Genomic DNA, 18070 nt, shown 5'->3' with positions numbered 1-18070 from the left:
AAATACCTAAAGGCAGGCCAAATATTACAGGCATGGAGTCAATTTGTTCTAATGTGGGAGCGTTCATTGATGCCGAGCTGCAAAACTTTATGAGGGACCTCTCCTCCTTTATAAAAGATACCAAAGATGTTCTGCTAAAACTTGAAAACATAGTCTGGCAAGAAGATTATGTACTATGTGCAATCGATATTACCAGTCTTTATACTTCAATCAAACATTCTGATGGAATAGCAGCAATCAGAAAATCCTACGGACCAGATCAGTCCATCATACAGCCAGAAATAATATGATACTGGACATGTTAGAATGTTGCCTATTCAACAACTATTTTCTTTTCAATGGCAATTTTTTCTTACAACTCCAGGGTACTGCCATGGGGACAAAATTCGCACCACCATATGCCTGCCTCCTCATGGGGAGGTTGAAAGACACTGGCTATGGGGAGGAAGAGCCGACGATGTTTCTAGTAACATAACTCAGTGGGAAAGGTATATCGATGATATTCTGCTAGTGTGGCAAGGCCCAGAAGAAGATCTTAAACTGTTCATCGACTCCCTCACCCCCAACAGATGAGGGATTGACATTACATACACTATTTCAAAAACCGAAATTGAATATCTGGACTTAATCTACATTGAGAACAATAAACTGCACAACAAAATACACAGAAAATCCACCTTTGCTAACTCAATCCTCCATGCAACAAGCAGTCATCCAAATCACACCATCATCAATATCCCTACAGGAGAATATCTCCGAGCTCGTATGAACTGCAGCTCAAATGAGGAATGCACCACGAATTCCAATGCGATAAACCAACGTTTGAAACTACATGGATACAAAGATTAGGTCCTCAACAGAGCCCAGAAACGGTTTGCTGACACTGAACGACATCTGCTGCTGCACAACCATAGTGTCAGAGAACATACACCAGTAATCCACTTCACCACACAGTACAACAGCGGTCATTATATTCGGAAAACCCTTAACAAACACTGGCACCTTCTTAAAGAGAATCCCGCTCTTTCTAGTGCCCTCCATGACAAACCACAGCTAAGCTTTTCCAGAAGCAAAAATCTGAGGGACATTCTGTGCCCATCCTTCCTGGAAATCAAACATTAACCGACTATCTTTTTGCAACAACCTAAAAGTTTTTTCACCTGCTTGTACTGCTCGATTTGTAAACTGGGCAAGTCCAGAACAAAGGATGTTACAGTCAATGGTCACATGTATAAAATAGATGACTTTATCAACTGTGAAAGCACCAATGTTATTTACCTTATCACCTGTCCTTGTGAACAACACTACATTGGAAGTACCACTAGATCACTGAAAATCCGTATCCAGGAACACTATCGTAACATCCATAAATCAGACACCAGGCAGCCCCTGGTGGAACATTTTGTATCACATCATTGTCGCCAACGGACTTTCTCTTTCATTGGTCTAAAAAAACTGAAACATCACAAACGATGCGGTAACTTAGAACTACGTCCCCGCAAAGAGGAAAGTGCCTCGATTATAGGCTTGGAAACTGTGGAAAAGGGCCTAAACAAAGAACACGAGTGGCATCATTGGCTCTAAGGGCATATCTTGCCAGGTGTCTCTGCCAAGCTACCACAGATTAATAAGGTGCAATGGAGATGAAATTAACATCTAGCCCACAATTACCATCTTATTCAATATTTTCATCGGCTAAACCCTGCATCTTATGGTGCAACTATTTTGCACCATTTAACTGTGTTTCTTCGCAACTATGTCTCTTGAAAAAATACTGGATTGTTAAACTAAATCGTCACTACTAATTCTCTATTTCAAATATGCCCTTCTAGAGCATAACTGTGGTAGGTAGGACTTTACGTGCATTCCCTTCTACACGCCATAAGCAATACTTTTATATTCGTTAATTTGAACGTTTATATTACCAGTACTAATTTTGTCCTCAAAATATGAGACCTGTCTCTTCTAAATTGCACTTTCCCTAATTTTTTCTCAATTTATTCTCTACATGAGAGTTTGCTATCTCCCATCTATTTCAGACCTTTCTGGTTTAATATTTGTAACTAGACCTCATATAAATATTTTTTTTTTGCAGAGTTTTATATAGCGCGAACTTGACCCGATTCCAATCAGGTATCAGAGCGCTTTACATAGCACCAGTTATGTTACATAAGGAGACACATACATTTTTTTTGTTAGGTACGGGGAGATTAAGGGATTTGCCCAGAATCACAGGATGTTCAGCGTCATTACCGAGACTCGAACCCAGTTCCCCAGGTCCGAGGTCTAGCGCCCTAGCCGTTAGGCTGTTTTTAACTTTTAAACGGGTGCATAGCTGGTAACATTAACCAGTCAGCACCGGATAAATGGCTGTTTCAATCTAAATGTGTCTCACGGGTTTAAAAGCATGCTCTGGTTCCGCCTTTTAGAGGAGCCGCACATATACTTTGCTGCTTATATAGTCCCTATTTAAGAGTGTCCGGGTCAGCTACATTTTTAGCATTGACATCCCCTTACTTGTGTACGCTTAATATAGACGCTCCTGCTCTTCCCTCGCAAGATTAATTGTTACTCAGGAGGGGAGGTATCGTACTCAATAATGTGGCTTTTGTGATAAAATATGGTATTCTATCTGTAAATTGATGGCCTCTGTCAAAACTTTGTAGACCTTGCGATATTTACTTTTAATTAGAACGCTTCAATACAATTATCCCATTTTTGTTAGTTTTCTATTTCTTCCTCCATTCTAATGTCTTCCTGTTGTGTCTCTGCCGTGGCACCTCTTTTGCAATAATACATGCACAAAAACTCTTAAAGATAGACCTCCACTGATAAATGTGTAATGATCCATTTGAATATACTCGTTTCTGTCCTTTGTTCACATCATTCCTTTCGGTAAATACCTCCCATACTGCTATACAATGTCACACTGTTAATAGAGTTGCATTAGGATTGTGTGTTGACCGCAAATTCATCTGGAAGGTCTCTTATACCTCGTGGTAATTTCATTGTGGATTATTTTGGAATCGGTTTTATTCATGTTAATGTCGCCTTTTCCTATGACAGTGTTTACATATAGAAACTGGATTGAATGGATTACCAAAGTAAGTTGGTGCAAGCGTTATATAATAATGTTATTTCATCTATGAAATCCTGAATGTACTTCATTTAATGCTTGTTTTTCTCAGACGGTGAATATTCTCATGTACTATGAGGCTGTCCCCTTTTTCTTAATAACCTGCCATAAAACATTATAAAGAGTGGAATGGCTTTAAAAAGTGATAAATGGAAATTAAATATCTACCTTCACTGAACGCTAACTGGACTACTGGGTTGTATTACAAAAAAGGAATTAACCTAATGAAAAAACAGACCGACTGAAAGGAGGAACACATGCGCACACCCATACTTTATCTTGGTAAATACGAGGCTGAAAGGTCCAGAGCCTTGAGCGATGTTCCTCCCAAGTCCCATAGGATCTCATATCCAACTCCAGGATCTCTGGACCAATCCTTTTTTTTTTTAACAGCTTGATTCCTGTGACACAGTGAGCGCAGGCCCCATGTCTGGCCAAACCTGTCGCACTATGCGTGTTGCACTGAGGAAAATTCCTTTCTCTTTCATTGGCAACTTCAACAGAGTGCCGATGGACGAAATAAGCCTGGTGTTACAGCCCTAGGCAGGCCGAAAGGCTGCTTAACAGTGGGCACTACCACCCAAACTGGTAGTCACTAATCAAATGTATCCCTATGTGGAAGTCAGGACAGCAGTCTAGAAATACAGCCATTTTTGGAGAAGAGCGATTGTACCTTGGTGAATACCAACAACTGAGCTGTTTTTCACCCAATTATTCCAACTTCTATAACGATAAGAGTAAAGTATGAGGTATCAATGTCTGGCCTGCATGCTTCAGCACCGCCAAGACTCTTCTACTCCCAGCTTTTAGCAGTGCTTGAAAGAATGAGTACCAGTGCCCAAAGCACTGCTCAGAAGCCCGCAGCCTGCACTATTAAATGTCTGTATAGTTTTGAATTCATCTCATGCCTCTTTACAAGACTAGATGCTTCCTGCCCCATTATTTCACTCTTGCAGAGTCCTGCTTTCTCCCTTTATGACATTGTTTCCATCCTTCTCTTCCTTCTTCTTTCCCGTTTGTGTGTTTTTCCTTTTTTATTAGTCAATATCGAATAAGGAAAGTAAAGTGATGGCCCCCACAAAAGAGAACTGGTGGTCCCCACCGGCAACTACTGCCTCAAATTAACCACAGTCTCTTTGATTTGTCTGCATGCATAGGGAATGAAAGAGGCGCCCCGCAACACATGTGTTGTGGGGCACCCATAGGGCAAACGTGGGATGCTGTGAAACGTAGGTGAAGGCATTGCGATGGCAATGCATTTGACAATAAAATGTATTGCTAACTACAATGACGTGAGAAATGCTTGTCTGGCACAGTGACCTCTTATGGCAGCCAAGTAGAATATATATATATAATTTTAGAAGGATGGGTGTCAATAACAGGGTTCTTTCCTCTGAGGATATCATGGCATTGGTGGGTTGAGCTACAGTATGTGTCACCATTCATCTGCTTCCTGCTTGGTTTTCAGGGACCAAGAGGGAAGCAGAGGGAAGGCTGAGGATGCAAATGGGTTTATCCTCTTAAAGACACTTTCCTCAGTTCTCTGGAGATCGAGGCAAGCCTTTGAAAACTTGGGCGGTGCCAGCTTCCTCACTTTGACATACCATCAGTAAGTAAATAGGTTTAAAATGTGGTGTTCATGACAATGTCTAATTGGGATGGGAGGAACAGCAGCCGGACAGAGAGGTCAGGTTTTGGTAGACTAGGATAAGTAAGAGGTGAAGTGCAGCATAGATGAAAAGGCGTTTTAGGTGATTGTGAATTGTGTGGGGGTTTTTCGGGACAGTAAGAGCCAGTGAAGAGATTTGGAAAGTATATTAACAGGAAAAAATAATCTTTATTTCACCAAAATAACTCTCTGTGCTTTTTGACAAAACATTTGAGAGTTAGCTTCCTTCAAAGGAAGCTTGTTGTCTCTCTCTCAATTGAGATAAACTAATAATTATTGAAATTAAAGTCTTGGTGCGGATACATCTGTTGTATATCCTAACTCCGAACACTTGCAGGCTGACCTGCATAGTGCATAGAGATTGCCGACCATAGAGTGCGTCCCACTGGCGGTTCCGTGTCATCCATCCATTTCATGTCGGCTCTCTAAAGAAGAACCATTCGATCTCAGTCATGATTTTCTACTGTCACGCTTAAACTAACTGCCATCAGTTGATACTTGGAATGAGAATGTCTTAGTATTAAGCAGTTTTTAAATAACTTGAATGATACAAATAAATTTAAAAGAAGCAATCAAAAAAGAAACCTTAGCTTAAAAGACGATGTGCATCAAAATAATCAATTTATGTGAAATGGGAGCAAGCACTGTAATCAGGGTTCTCCAAAGTCGATCGTAGAGGGCCGGATCCATGCCAGATTTTGAGATAACTACATTTATCTAAATGGGGATATGATATAAATCTGGCATGGTTCTGGCCCTGCAGGACCGACTTTGGAGAGCCCTGCTGTAAATTATCAACACATTACAGGGCGTCAACATGTGTAGGGGGAGACAATGAAAACCTGGATGGGACCTGCTTATCTGGTAGCTCCAAGGAGCTCCAAGACAAGGGAGATGCAGGCAGGGAGATCAGGATGTTGTGGTGAGACAGTAGAAGGTGTTTGTCACTGAGCCACCAGACCCAGTGAGACCGGTTAACCACTTCATACTGTGCATTTCTTCACAATCATGGTGGAGAAATCTGCAGAAATGAAACTATTCACGCCTGATAGGAATCCTTTGGTGAATTAGTGGCAGGTAAATGGGCGTAATATTTAAGATAAAGATAAAAGCCAAGCAAGGCTGGGGTCTGTTAACCAGGAAACCATCAGCAGAAAGTGTGTGAAAACTAGGGGTGGGCGGAATTTGCGTAATCGCGTTACGCAAATCTCTGCGTAACGGTAAAAAATCTCCGCGAACATGCAGAAATTCCGCGAACACGCGGAATTGCTTGTTCGCGATGCTTTTTCCCTGTTCACAGTTGCTGTTTGCGTGCCTGGGGAGAAATATCTCGCGAACATGCATTTTGAGAACGCGAACAAGAAAAAATTTCGCGAAGTCGCGGAAAGCAGAATTTTGGGCAATTTCGCGTTCTCCGCGGAACGCGAAATTACCGAAATTCCTCAACTTCCGCGAGCGGAATGGAATTTACCGCCCAGGCCTAGTGAAAACCAGTATATTAAGTACAGGTTCTGGAGTTGGTGATATTACTGCAGGTGCTTAGTTTGTAAAAAAAAAATATATATATATGTAAGTCCAAGGGGCCAAAGTTTGTCCAAGGAACCCACCATGGGTGCTGTGCATGCCGGGGTTTCCAAATACCAAGGTTGCCTAATATTGGTTCCTGTTCGTGCTTCTTTCTTCCACCACCCTACACTCTCTCTATCCGGTGGAGAGTCAGAAGTTTGAAGATTTATTATCTGCCTGCACATATGTTAACTCCACCTTATCAACACGCACTATATTGCCAAGGCGAGTAGATGTGGAGTTAGGATAGTATATCTACACTCCCCTATATACCCTTTCCTTCACAATATGGTGGTAGTTGATATTGTTGAGTCCATATTTCTGCATGTTGATATCTTTTGTAGTCGGTATTGTGAAATACAACTTTTTATTTCACTCTTACAGGATATTTTTAGTGCTTGTTTCCTCCCTATGTGACTGTTATATACTGACTTTTCTCCTCGTTTTTCTCTTTTCTGTCATTCTCTGTCTTTCAAAGTCTGATGATGAAAAATAAGTCTCCCACTTAACAAATGGCTGTGGGTGCCGCTACCTACTCCCAGCAACACAAATGGAACCACTGATTTCTGGGTAGCTACGTAAACGAACAATTTCATATCAGATAGAGTATTTATAGTGCATAAACTCACAATCACGAAATATGTGCTTGAAAGGACAACTCATTACTAGAAGTAACTGAATAGTCACATGTTGTTTGGAAAAACAAGCACAAAGTCTAAACATTTTACTGAATATATTTTAAAGATGATCCTAGATCTACTAAAGAAAGTAGGTTCATTTTTAAGCTCATCTTTGTTCTGAAAAGGAAATATTCTGTGGCCACACCATTTGATCGTATTCAGTCAGGGACATGAAGATTGGCAAAGATGAAGTACTTTGTAGGAGACACAAGAAAAGTGAAAGCACCAAAGCATGAAAGATAGGGCTTCTCCCTACCCTTTGGTTACAGGAACTTACCTAAACCGGGAGGCACTTCCGGACATGGGGGTAAAGGCTGCTCTGTGACCGAGTGGTTGAGGCCAGGCTTGGCGCTGGGAGAGACCCGCTCGCTCGCCGCAGCCACGCCATAGCTGGAGGCTGTCCCATTGGGCCTGGAGTTGTTGTAGTAGGGGTGTGCGCGGGAGGAGTTCCTGACGTTGAAGCGTGTGAAGAAGTCCAGGCGCTGAGCATAGACGTCAAAGTACAGGATCATCATGATGATGAAGTGGATCAGGCAGAGCAGGAGGACAACTTTGCAGATCCTTTCCAGGGTCACTCCCAGCATCAGTCTGGTCATCTTCTGGGAAGAGGCAGGCACAGGTGGGCAGTCATGTGCTCCCTCTGGGCTCCAGCACCGACTGCCAGCGGGTCACGAATCCTGCGCAAGAGAAAAAGAGCACTCTTTAACAACAGGGATCTCTAAGTCTTGTCCCCCCACCCTTTTTAACACTGCTTTTGAAAGGTTACGAAGCATAAGGAGCAGCCATCAGGCTTTAAATGAAATCTACTTAATGGCGTATCGTTCTTTGCCCGCTCGCTGAAAGACCGCGCTCTGCGCCTAAGTACAGGCCAAGAGCCAGTGATTAACCTTCATGTGCTAACTTTACTCAGTACTAATGCTCTTCGTGAAAATCATTTAGCCTTTTCCCTGCACTCCTAAACGCTTGAATGCCCAATGGGATAAAGACCTATGTGAATTCCATGAACATAAAGTAAGCCCCAAGTTACAATTAGCATTCAGAGGCAGCCTACTGAGTCACAAGCATGAAACGCACACATAATATCAAATTAAGGAGGAATTAACAAATAGGCTACCATATCGTTCACATGGAGGCGAGTCATTCAAAGCCCAAAAGATCACCAGCCTTGAAATGCAGGTTACTTAGATGAGTGTTTTAAAGAAGGAAGCCTGATGCTTTTCAGACCATCATTCTTAAAACACAAGCTAACACTTTCACACTCAGCCAAACAAGTGCCTTTGAGTCTTCATACACCCACATTCCTTAAACAAGCACATTTCCCCATCTATTTAAAAGTTTTGATGAAATCCTACAGACCTGAACAATCAGAAACGAATTTCAAATATTGATTATTAGCTAGTCATACGCCAGTCTAAGTGGCCAAATTAGGGGCTGATTGGAGTTTGGCAGAGAGGGTACTCTGTCACAATGGCGACAGAGTACCCACTCCACCAAACTCAAGGTATGTCGACATTGGAGCCTACTCGGCTCCGTCACTAACTTACTCATTCGACAGCCCAACAAAGTACATAACACTGTAAACTCTATTTAGAGTGGAGATGTTGTGTTTGTTTTGCTGTCGACATGGCCAGGTAAAATCTAGCAGTAGGGGACACCATGGACGTTTTCCCACTTAGGGGTGTATTTTTGAAAAATGTTAAAACTTTGTAAATGTTTGACAGAGAGCCATCATGTTTGATGGAACCGTCCGTCAAACTTTTACAACGTTGACAGGAACCTCTGTAACAGTGGTTCCTGTCAATGCTAAGATCTGTGTTCAGGGCTGGCAGACAACTCTAGATTTAGTGGGTATATGTCCCTCGGCATGGCGGGGGGCAATGTTCTCTGCCATTCAAACGGAGTACCCTTTACCCACCAAAGACAGAATAGAACTCTTGATCTCAGTGTGCGACGCAGAAGTATCGGTAGACTAAAACAATTAACTGTGTCTGCCATCTTCGCCAACATACACCATGCCACTGTCATAGGTGAGCCAAGATATAAAGCATAGGCCTGAAGTGAAGCAAATCTTTGTTGCTAAAACATACAAGTGATGACCATGCCTCATTGCAAGTCGGACCACGTGATATTTACAGGTGGGGCAGCAAAGCGCTTGGCACTGTTATATAGTTTGTTCAAGGCTAATCTATAGCCTCTTTGAACACTGTGCTTTAATGTGAATTGAAATGCAACAGCTATGCAGATGATATGACATAATTTATATTGAGAGTCCAACATACAATAATGGCTGCAGGAATTTTGGCCAGAATTTATTGCCTAGTCATCCTGATATCCAACACAGTAGACTGCATCAGAGTTGAAGGCAGGCTTCTTCCAGCTGAAAGCAGTAAGAAGTAGCACCCTTACTTAAACCCTCCATGCACAGGTGATGCAGCACGAACAATGGTGGTGTCCATATTGGGATACAAAACTAGTATCTACCTGAAACGGTCTACCACAGAACGGGATCCACTGATTGCAGAGGCTGCGCAACGTTTCTGCCTTCTTTGCCTTTGCATTGGCTTATCCTCCCAGGAAGAATTGCATCTGAGTCCTTCTGTCTCATTCATTATGTCTTCTATGCAAGGACTCCGTTTCCAAATTACTATTCCCACATTACACCCAAAGCTGAAGTCTCTGACCTGACCCCGCCTTTACTGTCAAACATATAGCAGTCCGTGGTCCTCGAGAATTTATAATTCTCAAAATATTTTCATTAAAATGACTGTGTCTTGAAATGTACACATCAGTATTCGTCTGTTAAGAAATATGACATGAAGAATTTTTTGCTGACTTTGTCATTCAGAACTGGGGTGCTATAGTATACGCCCCTTAAAAGACTGTATATGGTATTCTACCAAACTATTACACCTATACTACTGCCCTGCAAAATTGTTGTGACAAAAACAACAATATTGCAAAGATAAGTATAGCTAGACACTGTAACAAAGCTGCATAGGAGACTTTCGCGACTGATTGAATTGTAAAGACCTAACGGCGCACCAGTAAATGAGGAGGGAGGAGGGAGGGGGGAGGGGAGGAAAGTTGGGAGGGGAGGGCTAGTAATGTGATATCCTGATTGCAATGCGGCATTGGTGCTGATATAATTGATGTTGTTGATTTTGTGTGTGGTTAATTTGGAAAACAATACAAATATCTAAAAAAAAAAAAAAAACAATGTTGACAACAGAGGCCCAAGTGATTATTGAGCATGATTCCAAAAATTCACGCAGAGGGGGCAGCGCTTATGGGATGAATGGCCTGGGGAGATAAGGCTTTGAAATACCTTGGGGCGATCAATGACTTGTATTTCAAAAGAGATGGGAATACAGGAGTGGGGATGCAAAAAGCAGAACCCACATTAAAACAAGCATTTGCAATGCAATAGGTCTCGCATTTGTAAAGTTTAAAGTTGTTGGTATTGTAAATGGCAATGTTTTTTGCATGGTCTGGTGTGTACCCTCAGACCCCATGAAAAGCCCCTCCCCCTACCCGAGAGCATGGTCTAGTCTGTTGTGCACCCTCAGACCACATGTGAAGCCCCCGCCCCCCACCTGAGAGCATGACGTGGTCTCTTGTACACCCTCTGCCCCATGTTAAGCCCCCTCCCCCATCTGAGAGAAATATACTGTGGATAATAATAACGTTCACCCCAACGGGGTCTCTTGGCGCTGAATAACAGATGTTTAGCGCCTACGCCTCCGGATTCAAAGCTCCTTGTTGCGCAGAATAAAAAAGCAAGTGGGTGATCTGGTGCCTCTGTCTGTGGATAGGCCCCGCTCTGCCCCTCACCCTCTTAGTGGTGGGTGTTCTCAGAACTGTGTCCACGAGGTCTGTAGGCACCCCCCCTCGATAAATATACACACATGGTTACACAATACCTATTTACTTATGACAGCGCTGAGGAGGGAGAAAGAAAAGAGAGGACGGAATCAAGAGACAGTATTGTATGGCGTAAGTGATAGTGAGGCAGGGAGAAGGAGACTGAGGAGTACGGGGATTAGAGAGTGCTAGAGGAAAGAGAGAGGGTAGACAGCAAGAGACAGGGTAGAGAGCAAAAGATAGGGCTAGATAGTATGAGACAACGGGTAGGGTGCAAAAGCCCCTAGGATGGAGAGCAATAAAGAGGAAGAGGGTAAGGGAGGGGGTGTAAGGAGCAAGGTACACTGGGGTAGCAAGAAGCAAAGTGTGGGTAAGAGACGAAGGGGTAGAGAGTAAGAGATAGAGGGAGGGACGAGAACGGTCCACCCGAAGCTGTATATAATGCCCCTTCTCTTGTTACACCATGTGTCCTGCAAACCATTGACGCAGAGGAACTCCTGGAAAGAGGAGACGGGACAAGTGGACACCACACTTAGCTGTTCTGGGAGGGGTGTACTCCTGGAGGTGGGACACATGCTTACCGGAGGTCCCTGGGGGGAAAGGCTGGTTTACTTAACTCTGGTGTGCAGCCTGAGGGCTTTTCACCAAGGAGAGCATGTGAGCACTGTGGGAATACATCCAGCTGAACTTGGGGCGTGCTGGGGGGGGTACTAGGCACCTACGGGAGTCGGATTAAAGAGCCCGCAGAAACCTACCACAAGATTGGGGGCAAATCTCCCCATGCGAGGAGCCAGGTCCTGTTGGAATCTGAAGTCAGTCCAGGTGTCGGCCATGTTTGCCTGCGTCCCCACATGTTGCGGCCTGTAACATGACCCGCGCACCACACGCCCATGAGGCCCTTCTGGAAACTTTCGTCAGAGGGGGTTAAAAAAAAAAAATGAAACAGAAAGCGCGGTGCCCCTGAAGTGGACACTGCCCCCCCCCCCCAAAAAATATACACTAAAAGTAAATCCTTAATGATATTCTGCTCTATTGTGCAACACTTTGGGTCACTTTTGAACTGCCGCAAGATGGTGATAAATGTAGTCCTTCTTTTCCAGAACTGAAAGCTCCATAACGCTTATCTTGTTGTACTTGCATAGTGCCCATTTAACGAAACGCTGCGATGGGGTTGTTGGGGGGTCATGCCCTTAATAGGCAGATTGCACTTCGATCTCCTCAGCAGGCGCTCAACCACGATCTACCTCCCGCTCAGGGTTATTAGTTCACCGAACAGTCTCGCAACAGCACCGCGAGCCTGACCCAGCTGTCCACGGGAACCACATTCATCTCATTAGCATAATCTGATAATACAAGCTAACACTGCTCTTTAAATCCCGTTTGAATAGATTAACCCTGGAAGTGCCCCACGGCGCCCAGAAAGTCACTGAGATCAAAATATGCGCTATACAAACAAACTCCCAGGGGGCAGAGACGAGTTCACACCTTATTCCCTCTCCCTCCCAACTGGTGATACCGTATTTTGAACAGTTTGCCGCGTTCAATGGTCGCTCCCTTTGAAGTCGGGCCGGATTTCGACACTGCTGGACATCATTGCGCAAGCCGTGCTGGGCTCACCCGTGCCACACTTGGCTAGGTGCCCTCGGGGTATCGAGCCGGGCACCGAGCAGCTGTCAGCAGGCACGGGCCGAGGTGCAGCGCTTTGGAGAGGGGTAGGTTGGGTGTGACACTCCGGACCACTCTGCAGTCATTTACCTACCGTAAGTATGCAGCACACCGGGAGGGTTCATCGGACCCGCGATACACGGCAGAGAAGCAGAGGCGGGCGGCCCCACATGTGATCGTGTGCCGAAGAGCACACTGCTTAGTCTTCTGAGGCGGGATTGAGTACATACCAGGTCTGTTCGTTCCACATTCTAACCCATGGCACATGTAACGTCCAGACTGTTAGCAGCTTCTAGGGTTCCACCGCTTTGAAGAGCTCTCAGTTTGTTGAAAGGGAAAGAACAGAAGCGCAGCGTGATAAAGGGACTTCCCCAGGATCACACAGCCTCCCTGAGCGAGGAAGACCGATTATAATATGGATTTCCCAGTTACATAAAGAATGATGTAAACACTAAACCGCAGGATTGCTGCATTTGTTCCTCAGGGCTACGAGTCTGTGACCTCACACGGTTTTCCTTACACATTTACTCCAGGGAATGCATGGACAAGTTATTGTCATGGGCACTGAAACTCAGCTATGTACCCAGGAGACGATGCAGATAAGGTGGGTGTTATGCACAAACAAACATCCTTCTTCCTGGCGAGAACTGAGTCTAAATGTAGCACATCAGAATATTTTTCCTAACGTCCCATTACCTTTAGGGAAGGGCCATGCATAATTAAATGTTACGGTCCCTGCACGCACAGATGCTAGTTACCAAAGTTAGGCTGAGACGGAGGCAACGGGCGATAACAGAAAAGAGGAGAAATAGGAGGCAGAGGGTGAGAAAAACGAGAGAGACAGCGGGAAAAAAAACAGGGCAAAATGCACTAACTTCGCATGATGGCAAAGTAAATACATATCTCTGTTGTGGCGGTGTGAGTACACACTCGACATATTGTCACATTATCACACGCTGCGTGCACAGTTCACGGAGACTGCTCCAATTACACAGCCCACAAGCAGTCTGAGAGCGATGTGGGAGGACAGCCCTCTCCGACGCGGTTATCACATGTGACGGTGTGCAGGTCAGGAGATTATTTGGAGCTGAGGATACAGGACAGTGGTTACCTACCCTTATTGCATTCCGACTGTAGAGCTTTAGCTTCCAGGGAAATAGCTGTAGGCAATTGAATCACACACAAATTGTGTGGAGAGAGCTAGGTACACATTCCGGAGCTCTGTGCACGCGACATGCTGCCTTCACGCCGCATTCACATGCGGCAGTTGTCTCTGTGATTGGGTGACAAGGTCCACCAATCACAGAGACGACTGCCGCATGCTAATACGGCGTGAACACAGCGTGATTAAAGATGGCGTGCGCTTGTCCCGATGGGCGGGCTTAAAACACAGCAAGGGCGTCCACAAAAATTACGCCCAGCAAATGAAAAGCACGATAAAAACATTAATCACGACATGAGCGAATCAGAAACGATTAGGACAGAGGGGTGAGACCTAAAAAGCGCTCGCCATCTGTTTTTATTCAGCCACTTGTATTTGTTGCATCACGCTGGGGCTAAGTGAAAACAGATGCGCGTGTCATGATGGGCGGCATCACAAAACTGCAAGTGCGTCAACAAAAGTGACAGCCAGCAAACCAGAAGCACGGAAAAAACATTAATCACGACCTAATCCAATTGGAAACAGTCGAGACAGAGGGACGTGTATTAAAGTTCACCTTCTTAGAGTGTTTACTATAGCCCTCGCAGGGCGAGAAGAGCATGCGTGCTCCAACACCAGGCGAGACCTAAATAGACAGAAAGAGAAGCAACTGCCAGACTTTCAGGAAGGAAAATGAAGGAAAGAAGGAAGCAGAAATCCATAGCCATCTCCTTCCTTCCAAGGAGATTAATGGTCCTGAAAATGTCAACCAAGGCAAGCCCCAGATCTTCCTTCAGGTTTCCCACAATACAGTAACGTGTGGTCGCCTGTGTGGACGTGTGGAGCTAGGATGATAGACTGATAGTGAATATATCTGTAAAAGGAAGTAACACTACTGTTGTTGATGAAACATTTCTGCTCACTTTTCCATTTGGAATTCAGCGGAGATGTGATCTAGCGGCGAAGTTCTGGACTTTGTGGACTGCGGACATTGGTTCTAATCCCACATTTCACGTAACTGATAATTGTGTGACTGTGGACTAGGCACATACTCTATCTGTACCTAACTACTTTGTATATATCTGAGGAGCAGCTGTGTAATTTAAATAGACACATTTCCAAGAGAGGTACACAATGTTGTACCTCTGGTATCAATGCCGGGTACCTCCAAAGTACCTAAGATTTTTCAATCAATGGTGAGATTCTGCACACTATCTCTACCCACCACTCCTACTGCCTCCTGCACCTCAAACAACACTGCAATCAATCATTCAATTGTCTGTTGGACTTTCATTAAAGCACACTCTACATACCAGTGGGTCCAGCGCGAGCCCACGGAACTGATCACTCAAGGAACTTCTGTATCAAGCAATTCATTTTATCCTTTGAAGTGTACACCCAGTACATCGATCACATTTTCTAAACATTTAATAATAAATAACAATGAATGTTGCTGCTGAGAGATATACGTCCAAGACTATGGGGATTGCCCAAAAAAAGACCATGCCTGTCTATCAGCGCTGAGGTTGTTCGTACAAACAGAATTTCCGATGAATATATCGCTTTATAACCACTATTGGGTTTATTAAAGGTATTTGTGCAGAGAAGACTGACTCACAGTGGCAAAAAGTGCTTCAAATAGAACAATAAAATACAACAGCAAAAGTGATAATGTAACAAGATTGAAGGGGAAGACTATTGTTAAAGTTGTTAAAGTAGAATTAAACTTTAGGGGTCAGCCCAGCAGGTCTGTGGAGGCTCTGCCATTTGCTACTTTTGAGGAAGACCAGCCACTAAAATTAGAAATCCCCGACTACATTGTGAGGGTTTCTTTGCCTTTCTTGTACCCGTTGGTGTGACACATGCATTGAAGACAAGTGAACACCATCTTTTTTGGCCCCGCTCTGCAACTTTTTACTTTTTTCTCAACTTAGGACGCTCATTCATGGAGAGTTCCCTCCAGTCATTGTTACCCCGCCCTAAAGAGGCACGGCAGCCATCACAATAGCCTGGCTGCTCAGAGAGCTGTCACTTCAAGAGTTATTGACGGCAGGCTAGACACTCGCCATTTTTGGCAGAGCCTCAAAATGACCCCCTTTATCTTTATGGCAGGTTTTCCAAAGTTGCATTTTCAAGCTATTGTAAAAAGAAAGCAGAAGACCTCAATAAGCAGACCGTTAAACCACACAAGAGTTAGAGGCAAATTCCTACAGGAGCCCACCTACTGTAATATGACATGCCGCAATATGTTCTGTTTGTTAAGTTATATTATATTATGTTGATTTGTATAGCGCACTAATCAGCGAGAGGGTATCAGCATGCTTGGGCAGGTGTGTGGTCCCCAAGGTGCTGATACGAAGAACCAGGTCTTCATGCGGATTTCAAGATGAGAGGAGGAGGCTCAGATGTGTTGCGAGAGGTTGTTCCATGTCCTGGAGGGAATGTTTCACCAAAGTGCTAACACTGCGTCATTGAAGGAGAACTTCCTGCAATAACGCACAATGGCAACTCACCATCATATTCATGTCACGGCCACTACTTTGTTTCCTTCCAAGACCACAATGCTTCATATGGCACGTCCAGGCAGTGAAAAATCATTATCAAACAGCTTGCCCTAAACAAGATGAGTTTTGTGATGAGGGGGCGTGGCCAGCCGGGCAACATGGCGGACGCGAGCGACTGAGGCTCCGACCGTTACCTCCCGGACATCCTGTAAATTATCCTGTGGAGGGAGCGGATCGTGGTCGCTGGAAGCGGACCCGACGCGGGGCAGCGCGGAGCAGCTGAGGCGGCCCCGAGAGCGGCAACTGAGGGGCGCTGTGACCCAGCGGAGCTCGAGTGGCGAGGGGGCGCGCGGCGGCCTGTGAGGCGGGGCCTGCTGCGAGGCCCGGCGGGGACGCTGCGAGACGGCGCTGGCAGCGAAGTTGGTCCCCTGGCGGCTGTGGACCCTTGGAGGCTGAGAGCTGCTGCCTCCGGTGACCGCGGCTGGTGGGGGCCCTCGCGAGTGCTGAGGAGCTGCGGTCACGTGGGGCGGAGCGAGGTGCCCGGACCCTGCCGGCCGCGAGATCACCACGCACCACAGGCAGCGGCGACGGACTGCGGGGAGGTGACCGCCCGGCGGGGCCAGTGCACAGGGGAGCCACGAGACCCGAGTGGCGAGCCGAGAGGGGCTGGGCTGGGCGCCTACAGCGGTGAGTCCAGAGGCCGGAGTGCGTGGGAGCAGGCGGCGTGCAGCGGAAGGTCCCGAGCTGAAGGGGCCTGCACGGTGGAGTCTACGCTGGGGCGGCTGGGAGAGGACAGTCGCCGCGCGGGAGGACCCAGAGGCAGCGGAGCGGACACTGAGGCCTGGGGCTGACGCCCTCCCACGAGAGGCGCCGCACGGAGAGTGACCGGAGTGGTGGACGGCGCGCTGGCCATAGAGGGGGCAGCCTGGAGCGCTACTTTGAAGAGGTGAGACGCCCACGCCCGGGGCACTGGACGCTGAGCCGCCGGGAGAGTGACCCCGGCTGTGGGACTGGCCCGTGCACTTAGAGGGGCCAGCAGGGACCTTGACTGACCGACGACTCCTTAGAGCGCTGGTGAGGAGGTGTGGAGCCCTGAGGGGGGCCGGTTGCCGTTTGGGGCTGTGGCGGGGCCCCTGATCCTTCCCCCCGCTGACTTAGACCTGGCGGCTGGGCCCCGGGACTGACTTGGGGCCGGGTGCCGGCGCAGCTTGGAGGGCCTGCGGCAGGTCGCGTGCTTGGCAACGACCTGTGAATGCCGACCGCTCAACAATACGCGATGGGCCGGCTACGAGATAAGACGCAGCAGGGTCAGCTACGGGCCGGGACTACGGACCCCGCGCAGAGTCGGCCGGGGGGAGACGCGGAGTCGCAGGCGGCGGCCCTCTCGACCAAGATGGACACCATGCTGGCGGCAGTGGAGAGGCTCGGCGCCACCCTGGACCAGACGCGGGCTTCCCTGGAAACGAGGATAGACAAGGTCACGTCTGACTTCACCCTCCTCCATGCTGACCACCGCAAGCTGGCCGAGAGAGTGGAGTCACACGGCCAGGCGCTCAAAGAACTACAGCCTACCGCGCGGAGCCATGGCGCGGCGCTGCAGGATGTACTGGACCGGGTTCACGCGCTCGAGGACAGGGTTGACGAGGCGGAAGGACGCTCGAGGCGCAACAACATCCGCGTGGTGGGTCTCCCGGAGGGAGTGGAGGGCAGGCACCCAGAGCAATACGTTGAGACCTGGCTGAGAGACCTCCTGCCCCAGGGGGTGCTGTCTCAACACTTCGTGGTGGAAAGGGCGCACAGAGTGCCGGCGCAGAGACACCGACCGGGGGCCCGACCCCGACCGTTCCT

At 46.6% G+C, this 18070-nt stretch overlaps 1 protein-coding gene across 1 annotated transcript in view; it reads right to left on the bottom strand.

Annotated features, from left to right (window-relative positions):
• B4GALT2 (beta-1,4-galactosyltransferase 2) overlaps window positions 1–18070 on the bottom strand; it is an 897966-nt gene that overhangs the window by 562852 nt on the left and 317044 nt on the right. Inside the window, exon 2 of the mRNA XM_085602769.1 lies at window positions 7329–7728. Within this exon, the coding sequence (XP_085458895.1) occupies window positions 7329–7647 (319 nt within the window). The 5' untranslated portion in view covers window positions 7648–7728. The remainder of the gene's footprint in view (window positions 1–7328; window positions 7729–18070) is intronic.

This window comes from Triturus cristatus, chromosome 4_2 (genome assembly GCF_964204655.1).
Source record: "Triturus cristatus chromosome 4_2, aTriCri1.1, whole genome shotgun sequence".
Taxonomy (NCBI): Eukaryota; Metazoa; Chordata; class Amphibia; order Caudata; family Salamandridae; genus Triturus; species Triturus cristatus.
The sequence above is the reverse complement of the archived record's forward strand: the minus strand, read 5'-3'. Positions and strand labels throughout refer to the sequence as shown.